Here is a 14,020-nt window from a genome sequence, read left to right as displayed (position 1 = left end):
ATTTTTTTTTTGATGTGGCTTTTTTTTTTTTTTGATTTTTTTTTTTGATGTGGCTTTTTTAAAGCAAAGAATTTTTCATAGGGTATGTCTAACTTTTCACTAACACAGGCTCGGGCTTCTTATATTTCTTGACTTAACAATAGTTTACTTTTCAAAGGCTTTCTCCATTGACATCATTCGACACAAAGATTCCATGGATGAACTATTCAGTCATCGTGGTGAAATCTTTGGCACATGTGGGGAAGAGCAAAAAGCTATATTACAGGTAAACTACATTTATTTATTCACCATATTGTTCTTATCTTGATCATGGTGAATTAGAAGTACAATTGTGAAATGATAGTTGAAGTTTTTTTTTCCCTCTATTACTGGTTGTGATAACTTAAGTCCAGCTTGATGTTCTGGGGCATTCAGACTCCTAACCCTGTGTTCACAGATGTCTAAACAGCCGTACTGTATAATGTGAAATACACTGCAAATCCATCTTCTTTATAACAGAGGAATTGCTACTCATCCTCAGTCCATAATGAGTTATCTTTGAGTTACCCTTCCAGGTAGATAGATTTTTCAGAACCGTGTGCAGATATTAATTTCTGCTTCAGGTCCTTCTAAAAAATCATTACCCATTTCTAAAAGAATTGACCAACAGAGTCCATTTGTACACCAGTTTTGTTTTTTATAAAGGGTATGGGTAACCACTGTTTTCTCAGAAGTCTTCATAAATTGAGCTGCTCATCCTAAACATATAAAGCATAAATGCCAGGTTTGTGGAGACTTTTATCAGAGGGAAAAAGACAAATGAAACTTGATGAGCAAATACCCATCTTAGCCCCTGAGAGATTCAGTCAAACTGGCCTATTACAGTAGTGCTGTATCTAAAGTTATAAAAGGTATTCACTAAAAGGTTAATTTGGGTGTGTTGTGCTTGTGCTGTTTTACTGTTTGTGAAACTACTTTCATATTTTAAAAATTATAAAATTATGTATATGTATGATAGAAAAATTCAGTTGAGTATAAAGAAAATAATCACTTGTAAGCTTACTAGATTAATCCATATTTTTTAGCATTTTAGTGTGTATTTCTTTAAACTTTTTAGTGTATATATATATATATATATATACACACACCTATATATACTTACATTTTTACTTTAAAGAAGGGTTCATCATGATAATAATGCTTACATTTTTTTTGTTTGTTCACAGGAAAAGACAGAGTCTCTAATACAACAATACGAAGCCATTAGTCTGCTCAATTCAGAGCGTTACGCCCGCCTAGAACGGGCACAGGTCTTGGTGAACCAGTTTTGGGAAACATATGAGGAGCTCAGCCCCTGGATTGAGGAAACTCGGACACTAATAGCACAGTTACCTCCTCCTGCTATTGATCATGAGCAGCTCAGGCAGCAACAAGAGGAAATGAGGGTAAGGAGCGTGCCGAGTTTTATTTAATCACAGAACTGAAAATGGGCTCTACGATTTATTCAAAAACAGCCTATTTATTAGTACCTACTGAGTATAAGTAAATGTTATGAAATTAATTCTTAACCAGTTAGAATTTTTTTTGCACAGTAAAAATACATATCTGAATTATTTCCTTTGTCCTTTAATATGAATCAGTTAAAGAATAAGATTATGGGGCTTCCCTGGTGGCACAGTGGTTGAGAGTCCACCTGCCGATGTAGGAGACACAGGTTCGTGCCCCGGTCCGGGAAGATCCCACATGCCGTGGAGCGGCTGGGCCTGTGAGCCATGGCCGCTGAGCCTGCGCATCCGGAGCCTGTGCTCCGCAACAGGAGAGGCCACAGCAGTGAGAGGCCCGCGTACCGCAAAAAAAAAAAAAGATTATGGAGATGTCAGGAACCTGGGTATTGCAGAAGTGAACAAAGCACCACGTAAAAATCAAGGGAGTTTAAAATCTTCCCAGTGACAGTGGGGTGTTACTTGGTTGTGGTTGGGTGGCCCTTTCCTTGTGGTTAGGCCCTAGCTGGAGTGAGAGCCTTCACTCAGGAATATCAGAAAGCAATTTGCTGCCTAGAGTTGAGATGAAAGGGAAATTTGTAGACACTTCAACTGATGCTGTTACCATTAAAGGTAGTTTTTTTAATGTTTATTTTATTTGTGGTGTATGACTCATGTTTATTGCTATCTCTGTATTCCTGTAAGAGGAAGGATGTAAACTGGAAGTAGCCAGCAGTATAGTCAAGGAGCGGTTGGATTACCAGAAATGTTGCTGTTTGTAGCTGGTCCTGCTTAGTGTCTCCCAGTCTGGGCAGGGAGACAGACATTAAATCGTGCAAACTACAGTAGAGTACAGAGAAGTATTTACGAGTACAGAAGACAGTGGAATACATTTGTATTGGAGGGTGAGAGTGAGAGACGATTTCTGGGAAGCTTCCTGGGTGGTGGAACATGTGAACTGGCTTTTGAAACTGAAGAGAATTAGAGTCAGAGTCCAAGACTTAGATTTTATTCCCTCCATAAACGGTGAGATGTTGGGACTTGCTGGGTTTTAGTAACTCAGTTTGTTCATTTGGTATGAGCTCTGATCAAAGTATTTAAACAAACAAACTGGTATAAGAAGGCTCATTTTATTTTAATCCATATTTCTTTGCATAGCAACTAAGGGAATCCATTGCTGAACACAAACCTCATATCGATAAGCTGCTAAAGATAGGCCCTCAACTAAAGGAGTTAAACCCTGAAGAGGGGGAAATGGTGCAAGAAAAATACCAGAAAGCAGAAAATACGTATGCCCAAATTAAAGAGGAGGTGCGCCAGCGGGCCCTGGCTCTGGACGAGGCTATTTCCCAGTCAGCTCAGGTATGTGTGTGTCTTAAACTCATATAACCTTCAACTGTCCTTTAGTCTAAGCAAGAGGCTCTGTATCAGTATGCCCCTATGCTCAGGAATGTCCAGACTAGTATGCTGGTGATACATTATCAGGAGACTGGGGGCCTTTGCCTGTCTGCATTTTTATTCCAGGGAGCATTGGTTATACTGACAACCATAAGAAGGGTGAAATGCATCTTGGCTGGTATATATTGCCTGTTGATTGTTTCCTTGAAAATTTTATATTGTGATAATCCTTTAGCAGGGATGATTTTGGGTAAATTCATCTTGAAGCAACAAATGCCTCAAGAAGTCAAATTCCTATTGGGCCTGTTGCTTTCGAGATTTAGACAGCACATTCGTTTTCCTATTCACGAGGCCACCAGCTAGCTCCTAGTTCAGAGAAAGATGCTTGACTAGGGAGAAGGTAGAGTCAAGGAGAAACAAACCACTAGCAGTGGAGTTTAAAGCATGTAACTACATACTTTCCAACTAATATATTACTGTTATGTCTGGGTAATTTATTCCTATGTTTGGTCAATATTCTTGGTTAATATTTGTACTTACTCAAGTTTTTCCCCCCCACCTTCCGTCCCATCTCTCACTCACATTGTGGAATGTGTTACTTTGTGTTGTTGCTGCCTGCTCCTGTCTTCCCCACATCGTCACATTTCATTGTTGTGTTGACCGCGCCCACCATTACAGATTACAGAGGTAAGGTACCCACCCCCTTGGGATTAGGGTGTTCTTACGAAGCTGAGAATTGAGAGGATTATTTATAAGGAAACTTCCCTTAACGTTAGTGGAATAAATTTTATTAATGCAGTTTATTATGCCAGTTTCATTTGGGGCAGAACCTAGAAGTGAGGGAGTGATGGGAAGGGGTTTTGTTTGTTTACCGTGTTATTTCCTATAGGACATTTAACAGTTGGTAAGCGTTATTCTAATCAATGAATCCAGAGTTGGCTTTAGGGGGCAGACTTGTCTGTTGTGCTCCCTTTTGTCCCCTCTCTGCTTCATATTACAAATTAAAATTTTACAATTATAGATATGTTGTTCAAAGTACCAGAAAAGTGGAAAGGGCAGTAGTTCTCTCGGAATAAGGTTAGATTTGGCCTTCCCTAATTATCTTTCATCATGCCGACATTTTAGTTTCTTACTATTACACTGGTGGGTTGTCAAACTGCATGCCATGATACTTTTAAACTCCAAGTCATGTAGCATATTGAGTTCCCCATCCATTTATACAGTTGGTGGAGGGCATCTAACTTCTTGGTCTACTCTGTTGCATGCAACTGTCATCTGAGATGTTGACACACTGACTCTCACTGGTTTCATAGTCTTGTCCCTTTTTCATCACGGTAGTTGGAATTGGGGAAGTATTGTGGCAGCATTAAGGATTTGAGTTGATTTTTCGTATAGTAAGTAATAGCTTTTTGCTTCTTAAACATTTACTTTTTCTGATGGGCCAGCTCTGGTATACTATGCCCAAAACAGTTTTTTAGACAAACCCAACACTTGACAGCCGTGGGGCTAGGCTGAGCATAGGTTTTATCCTAAACAGTAGTAGATTTATACACTGGCCTTAATCCCTAACATTTACCCCAGAAGTGTGACAAAGTACTGCTGTGATGGCTAATGGTCCAATATTTGTTTAGTTCCATGATAAAATTGAGCCCATGTTGGAGACTCTGGAGAATCTTTCCTCTCGCCTGCGTATGCCACCACTGATCCCTGCTGAAGTAGACAAGATCAGAGAGTGCATCAGTGACAACAAAAGTGCCACCGTGGAGCTGGAGAAACTGCAGCCATCCTTTGAGGCCCTGAAGCGCCGTGGAGAAGAGCTCATTGGGCGATCTCAGGGAGCTGACAAGGATCTGGCTGCAAAAGGTGCTTGATTAATCTAATCATTTTTTAAAAGTCGATAGAATAAATTCTAGGCTGTGGTTACCTCCAGCATCCCACCAGATGTACTTCATTGAATGCAAAGGCAGTGCCCAAGTAATGAGTATTCCACGAAGTCATTTAGAATTCAGAACACATCTCCCCATTGAAATAAGGTTACAATTGGTAGTTAGATTCCCAGACCAGGAAACAAATGCTCCTTTACCACCTAATACGAGGAAACTGCAGTACCAGTAGTGGGTAGAACATAACTACCTTTTATAACACTTTCCATGGGAAACATAGCAGGTTCAACACAGAAGACTGGAAACAGAGTTCTCATTTCAGCCCCTTTATAAGTATCTTAGCAGTACTTTTATAGTAGATGATAACTCATTTCCAGATAACCTCTGTGATCTCTTTATGTGGGAGACCAATGTAAGTGATAAATGAGAGCATAGAAATAATTAATAATAAAGCTAAGATAGAAAACTATCCTTCAGTTATACATTTTTAGAGACTTTTAAGGATAATTTCAGTGAAAATAGGATTATATCTAATACCTGATGAGGCTGATTTTAAGTCCTTAGAAAAGGCCTGTTCACTCTTCTGTACCCCTCAGAAATCCAGGACAAATTGGATCAAATGGTATTCTTCTGGGAGGACATCAAAGCTCGGGCTGAAGAGCGAGAAATTAAATTCCTTGATGTCCTTGAACTAGCGGAGAAGTTCTGGTATGACATGGCAGCTCTCCTCACCACCATCAAAGACACCCAGGACATCGTCCATGACTTGGAAAGCCCTGGCATTGACCCATCCATTATCAAACAACAGGTTGAAGCCGCCGAGGTAAGAAACAAAACCCCTTCTCTCATGTGTTTGTCCTGTGGGAAAGCACTGTATCCAACTATGTTGTGTTAACTGCTTAGCCAGGCTGAGTGCCTTAAAAGTTTTTTTTTGTTTGTTTGTTTGTTTGTTTTAAGCTTAATAGTATGTCTTTACACTAGAACAAAAATACCTGCTCATTATAGATTTTTCTTTTTTTAATGTACAAGTTTTACCACTTTGTATAGGTGCATACAACCGCCACTGGTCGTGATGTAGAGCAGATCCACCACACAGAAGTAGTTCTGTCATCAGTTTTAAACTTAACAATTCATATTAGTAGCATGTGCTTTAAAAATCCAGCTTTGCTTTCATTTCTGAATTTAGTCTTCTCTTTGGTGTACTTATTTCTCGAGTAAATTTATTTACTGTAGAAAAATAGAAAGTAGAAGAAAAAAATTCTGGACTCATCATCCAGAAATAACAATTGTTACTTCCACATACCTTTTTCTAGCCTTTTGGGGGATCCTAGTTTTTATTAAATGCATTTCTCACCTCATTTTGTCCGTTTAGCCCAAGGCAAGACTGTCTTGCTATTCTATATTCTCCCTCTTAACACTCATATCTTTCTTTTACTTCAGCCATTTCCACCTCCCCACCCCTGTCATTGCCAGTCCATGAACTATGTTTTAGGATCTGGCACAGAACTGACTTTCTTTGAGATTATATAGCCTAGCATTCCTATTATGCTCATCTCCCAGCTCTTAGATATGTGACTTTTGTACTCTAGTATTTTATCCTAGTTAATTTTCTTCTCTGTAATAGACTTCTGGTTGTAGATTATGATCTCCTTGGACCTTTAGTAAATTATTGAAGCTCATTGCACCTTTCTCAGACTGTTTTATGTATTTATTGTTAATATATAAAAATATATTTGATGTATATATAAGAAAAATAACCAGACTCTGAAGCTTCACTGTTTAGATGAGTGAAATATTAAGAACGCTGGAAGACTTTAATGAAATTGACCGTTCTGTTCAACATCTGCTGTCGATGGGGGTATAAATTACATTTGCAAAGTTTGGGAAGTTCTCTTCTGCTTTCTGTTTTGGCTTATGTTCTGTTCATTTACATGTAGACTATTAAGGAAGAGACAGATGGTCTGCATGAGGAATTGGAGTTTATTCGAATCCTTGGAGCAGATTTGATTTTTGCCTGTGGAGAAACTGAGAAGCCGGAAGTGAAGAAGAGCATTGATGAGGTGTGGAGAAGTGGACAAGGGGTTCAGACAAAACGTTACTGGACTCACACTAAGAGTGGGATTAATTGGAGAGTCTGATCCACTGTTTTTACCCTAGATGAATAATGCCTGGGAGAACTTAAACAAAACATGGAGAGAGAGACTGGAAAAGCTTGAGGATGCCATGCAAGCCGCTGTGCAGTATCAGGACACTCTTCAGGTGAGAGGCCACGAGGTGACCACCACGGAAACACAGGTTCCGTGGTCTCTCTTTTTTATTTTTTATTTTTTTTTCCTTTTTGCGGTTCATGGGCCTCTCACTGCCGCGGCCTCTCACGTCGCGGAGCACAGGCTCCGGACACGCAGGCTCAGCGGCCATGGCTCACGGGCCCAGCCGCTCCGCAGCACGCGGGATCCTCCCGAACTGGGGCATGAACCCGCACCCCCTGCATCGGCAGGCGGACTCCCAACCACTGCGCCACCAGGGAAGCCCCCCGTGATTTCTGTCATATTCTGAGTCCAGCGTGAGTCGGTCACCTTCACAGGACTGCAACATTCTTGAACCAAAGACAGGCTATTTCTTTATTTCTAGCCAGTTTCCCACTTGTAGCAAGAAAAGTTCTGACATCCAAATTTCTAGTCTTCTTGCCATGTTTTTCATCATATTATCTATCCTCACAGTGGCTGTAGAGTAAAGCTGGCCTTACTGTCAAAGTCATTGCTTGCTAGAGGTCCCAACCCAGGTTATCTCAAAGCACAGCACAGTACGGTAGCTTCAGCACATTGTGGGCTTGCTAGCTGGCCATAAGAAATAGTAGTTTATTTTGGACATTATTCCAGTCGTGTTGGCTTCATCCTTAAGTCCCCATATTACTGAAATAAAGATCATTATCCCTTATTTCTGCCCCCAACCTGAGAGCACAAACAACACAAAGTATTGATACTTTGATTTATCTCTGCTTGTATTAGCAGAGATCATGCTAATTGTCTCCCAAGTCCTTATGTTTTTGTTTTTTGACTGTTTATTTGTATGTTTATTTTAGGCTATGTTTGACTGGCTAGATAACACTGTGATTAAACTCTGCACAATGCCCCCTGTCGGCACTGACCTCAACACTGTTAAAGATCAGTTAAATGAAATGAAGGTTTGTACCTGGGAAGGGTTTTTGAAGAAGGGTTGCTTCTTTTTCGTTTTTAAAGACTTGGTTTGATGTTAACATTCACTACGTCTTTGACAGGAGTTCAAAGTGGAAGTTTACCAACAGCAAATTGAGATGGAGAAGCTCAATCACCAGGGTGAACTGATGTTAAAGAAAGCTACTGATGAAACGGACAGAGACATTATACGAGAACCAATGACGGAACTTAAACACCTCTGGGAGAACCTGGGTGAGAAAATTGCTCACAGACAGGTAAGGCAAATGGTAGAGTACATAAAGTGGACTACTATCTACTGTTTTCTAATTTCCTAACAAACGTTCCCTTTAAATCATTTTCTGAGTAGCATAAGCTAGAAGGTGCTCTCTTGGCCCTTGGCCAGTTCCAGCATGCCTTAGAGGAGCTAATGAGTTGGTTGACTCACACTGAAGAGTTGCTAGATGCTCAGAGACCAATAAGTGGAGACCCAAAAGTCATTGAAGTTGAGCTCGCAAAGCACCATGTAAGTATTTTCATTTTTCATCTCTAAGCCTATTGGTTTGAGACCAGATATTGCCATCAGAAGCTTTTTGATGTTTCTGTACCTTTTGATGTCGTGTGTACCTTAGAGAGCCAGGTTTAATGATACCTATAGAGGTAAATTATGTTGTTCAACATTTTTTAGGTTCTAAAAAATGATGTTCTGGCCCATCAAGCCACAGTGGAAACAGTCAACAAAGCTGGCAATGAGCTTCTTGAATCTAGCGCTGGAGATGATGCCAGCAGCTTAAGGAGCCGTTTAGAAACCATGAACCAGTGCTGGGAGTCAGTGTTACAAAAAACAGAGGAGAGGGAGCAGCAGCTTCAGTCGACGCTGCAGCAGGTACATGCACTATCCAGGTTAGGTGGGTGGGGCTGTGCACATGACAGTATTCAGAAGGAAGTCCATCTAAGTCGACAAAAGAAAAGCAGTTTGGGGTAGAACCCCCTCTGCCTTGAGGGTCAGTTCTGTGCTAGACTTGTCTGGAAAGAACAACCTTTAATTGGATCATTCTTTTTGGATTAGTTTGTGATCCAGTCCCTCTATCTACTATTCAAAGTTAGTAGATCTTTGCTGTAACGAACCTTGTTCACAGATTTAGTTATTTTTTGGATCAAGTCAGGTCCCTCCGTATCCATATTCAACAGTACCTTAGTCAGTCAATTCATCAGGTTATATCAGGCATCTCTGTTACAGTGAGGTCTGAAGGATTCTGCTCAATTCTGAAAATAAGTAAATACATTGGCCCCATAATCATCCAGCAACAGAACAACCCTGCATGAGAGCAGCCTAAAATTCCTCCCTCAAAGATTCCTCATGTGGTCATTTAGAAAGTTTACTTCTGAAAATAGAATTGACTACTGACCTTGCTAATGTCTTTTCTCAAAAGGCCCAGGGTTTCCATAGTGAAATTGAAGATTTCCTCTTGGAACTGACTAGAATGGAGACCCAACTTTCTGCATCGAAGCCCACAGGAGGACTTCCTGAAACGGCTAGGGAGCAGCTTGATACACATATGGTAACAGATTTCTTGAAATTGAGCATAAGCATCCCATTTTCAGTAGCTCCTTTCCGAATTCACAGAGATCTATGTAGTTGGGAGTCTACAAAGTAGTGCGTTTTTACTGACAATATAGTACTTGGGGATTGCTGCTTAGACAGGCTTCTAACACCCTGCGATAGGCAGCGACAGGAAAGAGTGAACCAGAAATGCCCTGGGGAGCTGGCAGATTTCAAGTTAATCAGATTGACTGGCACAAGAATATTGATGTGAAGGTGAGAGCATCAAGACAAATAGTGACACATATATGGTTGTATTTAAGAAAAAGACTTCTGGGACTTCCCTGGCGGTCCAGTGGTTAAGACTTTGTGCTTCCACTACAGAGGCTGAGGGTTCGATCCCTGGTTGGGAAACTAAGATCCCGCATGCCGCATGGAGCAGCCAAAAAATTAAAGGAAAAACCTACTTGAGGGGGGATTTAGGGAAATCCAATAGAAGCTGACAGTATTTCCAGAAAGTGGCTGAGAACAAGAGGCAACATAATTTCTAGGCATATCCCTCAGGAAAAGGAGAAGTAAATTATTGGGGTCTATTTTTGTGATCTCTGATCCTTAAAAATTCTGTTGGTGACAAAATTATTTTTATATTAAGGAAGAATGGTGGGTTTCATTTCCTAATTGTTCAGCAGTTGAATTGAATCCAAAAGAAAGGATTTTAATCAAAATGAGACCTTCCTTGGCTTTTCCAAACTGTGCTTGTAAATCTGTGTGGGTGTCTTTCAGGGAATTTGCATTACTGATATCTTTCTTGCCCTTATAGGAACTCTATTCCCAGCTGAAAGCCAAGGAAGAGACTTACAATCAACTGCTTGACAAGGGCAGGCTCATGCTTCTCAGCCGTGATGATTCTGGATCTGGCTCGAAGACAGAACAGAGCGTAGCACTCTTGGAACAGAAGTGGCATGTGGTCAGCAGTAAGATGGAAGAAAGAAAGGTATCACCACAAAATTCAGTTTGATTACTGTTTGAGTAGTTTGCTTAATGATTACATGCAATTCTCATCTAGTTTCTATGGAAGATTTTTCATTATATTGTAGCAAGCTAGCAGAACTGATGTCCTCAGAACTGGCTTTGTGCTAAATCAAGCCATCTTTTCTGCCATTACATTTCTATTTTCCATCCATGTCAAATTGCATTGATGCTGATAGTTTCTGCCGATACTTGCTTTTATAATATTGCATTCCTTTTCTGCATCTACCAGTTAAGGCATTACTGCCTGTTACTGCTCAGTGATGGACTTAAAAATAGGTTTTGTTGGACTTGGGAGGTTGGGAACAGCATGCAGGGAGTATCACTAATTATTCCTCACACGGAATTTGATGTCTAGTTACTAAAACTCAAGAGCAGTAAATTGTATGTCCTCCTCTTACTCTTCCTCAAAAATCAAATTCTCCTCAAACGAAAAGTGATCAGAGATCAAGGCATTTGCCCCCAAACTTGTTTTTTATGAGTACAGAGTTCTAGAATATCACTCTGCATAGAGTTTCTGTGCTGGGCAGCTGAAACGGTAAAATATGTGTCCAAATCCATTGGCCACATCCATTGAACAAGTAGTCGTTAAGCATGTATGTACCAGGCACTGTGCTAGGTGTACAGTGGAAAACAATAAAGGCATGAACTCTGTCATCATGAACTTTAATGTGCAGAAGGAAGTAAACCACATCTTCACACATATAAATGAACATTTTGAGAGAAGGATTAATTTCCTAGGGTCCCTCTAGTGTGGGGTCTGGTAACTTCGTTACATGAAGAGTGGGCAGAGGACCTGAGTGTATGGCTGTGTTCTAATTTTTGGACAGGGTCTTGTCTATAATTCCTGCTGAATGTAGAGCTAAGACTAATTAAAGAAACCAAGGTAGCTTCTGGCTCAAAATCAAGTAGTTTCTAGAGGGTTTTGACACAGTGGAACAAGTTGCCTCAAGGAATATAGTTTTGACCCTTGAACAACATAGGTTTGAACTGCGCAAGTCCGCTTGTATGCAGGATTTTTTTTCTTCACTAAGTATATCTACAGTCCTACATGATCCCTAGTTGGTTGAATCTTTGCATGCAGAACCGTGGATGTGGAGGGCAGACTTTAAAGTTACACACGGATTTCCAGCTTCTCGGAGGATCGACACCCCTAAACCCATGTTGTTAAGGGGTCAACTTTAGTTGTTGAATTGATCGAGCAAAGGCTAGCTGTCAATGATAGTTATTTCTGATTTTGTAAGAACATTACATTCCAGGTTCGCTAAAATTATTTAAGCCCTGTTGAAGACTATATAGATGAAATGACATGGAAAGATTTCCTGCCATCTAGGAACTTGCAATATATTTATTGCTAAGTATTTCTATGATAGACTTGAGGTAGATTTCCTTTGTTCGCTGAACTTGTTTAGACTGGGTCTGTGCATTTTTATAACATTCATCACAGTGTTTTTTAGGTTACAGAAGTAACCTGAAAACACCAAGAGGAAAGTAGAAAGAATACACAACCCATTTAACAGCAATGAACATTTTCAGTGTACTTCTGGGGTTTCTTTCAGTGAATATTTTGCATATATTCATTTTTAACAACCTGCCATTATTCTACTTTGCCTGCCTAGTAGACGGGCCAGGGTCAGAGGCCATCACCCAGATGTTCGGGGTAGAGGTCTCTGAGGATGGAGCTTGTAGACTGTGGAACTGGGATGTACTCGTGGAGAGTAGCGCACACCCTGAATGAGCCACTCTTTTTTGTCATTCTGATTTAGATCGTAATGACTAAAAATTTACATCTATGTAAATTGTCACATTTTTGTTTGAAATGTTCTGGCTTTTATTACTTTTGTTGCTGTAGCATAAGCATAAGTTTCAGACTGAGACTTTTTCAAGTGCCATATTTCCTGAAAACATACTCAGATAGAGAGAGCCCTGCGGTGACTGTCACCGTCACAGTCAGGTGCTTCTCATTTAGTTGTGTTATGCCACAAAAAGGACATTAAAGGAAGCTGAGACTTTGCCCAAAGTAGGTTGCAGATCCTGCAGCTGTCACCACTAAAGGGTCTGTTCACTTAACATTTATTGAATGGCTTGAATGCCTTTATTCCTGTTCTTTAATGTCTCAGGAAGTGGGGAATGGCAGAGAAAGCAACTTAGCTGCAAACTGTGCCCTTTCCTTTTCCAAGCACAGTTGTTTCAGTTTCAAACACTAGCACTAAAATGTCCCCTTCTTTGCAAACAGGGCATGTTTGGAGGTTGATTAAATGAGGCTTCCTTCTTAGAAGTCATTTCACTTGGTGTACAATTCACGCCTTTGTCCTTAAAACTATAATTCTTGAATTTGGCACTTTTCTCTGTGTGTGTGTGTGTGTGTTACTTAAAATTTAGTCAAAGCTGGAAGAGGCCCTCAACCTGGCAACAGAATTCCAGAATTCCCTGCAAGAATTTATCAACTGGCTCACTCTAGCAGAGCAGAGTTTAAACATCGCTTCTCCTCCCAGCCTGATTCTAAACACCGTCCTTTCCCAGATAGAGGAGCACAAGGTAACAATGGCATTACGATGCTGCCTTCCCTTTGAAAGCGCCAATTGAAAGTGATGCTCCTTGATCTTATCTCCAGTTTAAAAAGAGCAATATTTTTCCCTCAGGTGTTTGCTAATGAAGTAAATGCTCATCGAGACCAGATCATTGAGCTGGATCAAACCGGGAATCAGTTAAAGTTCCTTAGCCAGAAACAGGACGTTGTTCTGATCAAAAATTTGCTGGTTAGCGTCCAGTCTCGATGGGAGAAGGTTGTCCAGCGATCTATTGAAAGAGGACGATTGCTGGATGATGCCAGAAAGCGGGCAAAACAAGTAAGTTATAAAAGAAAGATACTAATTTACTGAACAACCTTGGGCTGCATGTTTTGAGTCTCCGCATTGGTTCACATAAAAGTGCTGTGTAGTGTGCATATTCATTCCTGTTATAACGTATTTCTTACATAATTTTAGTTCCACGAAGCTTGGAAAAAACTGATTGACTGGCTAGAAGATGCAGAGAGTCACCTGGACTCAGAACTGGAGATATCCAACGACCCAGACAAAATTAAACTTCAGCTCTCAAAGCATAAGGTACAGCAGTTCATTGCTCTTAGGTCCTAAGCTTGGTGTTCACTGATGATTGTAGCTTGATAAAAACACAGAACTAGTCAAAAGAAAACTAATCGGTTAATGTTAAACGGCCGAGATCATAGAGCCATGTTGTATCTGGACAGTGTCTAACCATGACAATTCCTCATTTAAATAAGAGTTCAAACAAAGTGACTGTGGGAGTAACCAGCTAAAACTGTGGGCTTTTAGAAATAGTCATGCACTGCTGTATGTGGCACAGACAAAACCTTATAAATTTCTTCAGGATAAGCTGTTGTTAATTTTAGTTCAAGAAGTAGTGACATTCATACTATTTCTGGTTACCCACCTGAAAACTCGATGTCATCTGACTTTTAGCGTGGTTTTTTTTTTTTTTTTTTAAATCTTTTTGAGAACAGGAGTTCCAGAA

The 14,020-nt window shown here is 40.3% G+C and overlaps 1 protein-coding gene across 1 annotated transcript in view; it reads left to right on the top strand.

Annotated features, from left to right (window-relative positions):
- The window catches only part of LOC113616643 (microtubule-actin cross-linking factor 1-like), a gene marked incomplete at its 3' end in the record, with an annotated part of 31,650 nt that extends 17,635 nt beyond the window's left edge, over positions 1-14,015 (top strand). Inside the window, exons 11-28 of the mRNA XM_027100054.1 lie at positions 158-265; positions 1,206-1,424; positions 2,619-2,822; positions 3,537-3,545; positions 4,490-4,721; positions 5,338-5,564; positions 6,679-6,801; positions 6,899-7,000; positions 7,824-7,925; positions 8,019-8,192; positions 8,285-8,440; positions 8,603-8,800; positions 9,348-9,476; positions 10,278-10,451; positions 12,869-13,024; positions 13,129-13,335; positions 13,474-13,593; positions 14,010-14,015. Of these exons, the coding sequence (XP_026955855.1) occupies positions 158-265; positions 1,206-1,424; positions 2,619-2,822; positions 3,537-3,545; positions 4,490-4,721; positions 5,338-5,564; positions 6,679-6,801; positions 6,899-7,000; positions 7,824-7,925; positions 8,019-8,192; positions 8,285-8,440; positions 8,603-8,800; positions 9,348-9,476; positions 10,278-10,451; positions 12,869-13,024; positions 13,129-13,335; positions 13,474-13,593; positions 14,010-14,015 (2,646 nt within the window). The remainder of the gene's footprint in view (positions 1-157; positions 266-1,205; positions 1,425-2,618; positions 2,823-3,536; positions 3,546-4,489; positions 4,722-5,337; positions 5,565-6,678; positions 6,802-6,898; positions 7,001-7,823; positions 7,926-8,018; positions 8,193-8,284; positions 8,441-8,602; positions 8,801-9,347; positions 9,477-10,277; positions 10,452-12,868; positions 13,025-13,128; positions 13,336-13,473; positions 13,594-14,009) is intronic.
- Between the last annotated feature and the right edge of the window lie 5 nt (positions 14,016-14,020).

The sequence above is a fragment of the Aethalodelphis obliquidens genome, unplaced genomic scaffold (genome assembly GCF_003676395.1).
Source record: "Aethalodelphis obliquidens isolate GAN/ISIS:26980383/991018 unplaced genomic scaffold, ASM367639v1 scaffold280, whole genome shotgun sequence".
Taxonomy (NCBI): Eukaryota; Metazoa; Chordata; class Mammalia; order Artiodactyla; family Delphinidae; genus Aethalodelphis; species Aethalodelphis obliquidens.
The sequence above is the reverse complement of the archived record's forward strand: the minus strand, read 5'-3'. Positions and strand labels throughout refer to the sequence as shown.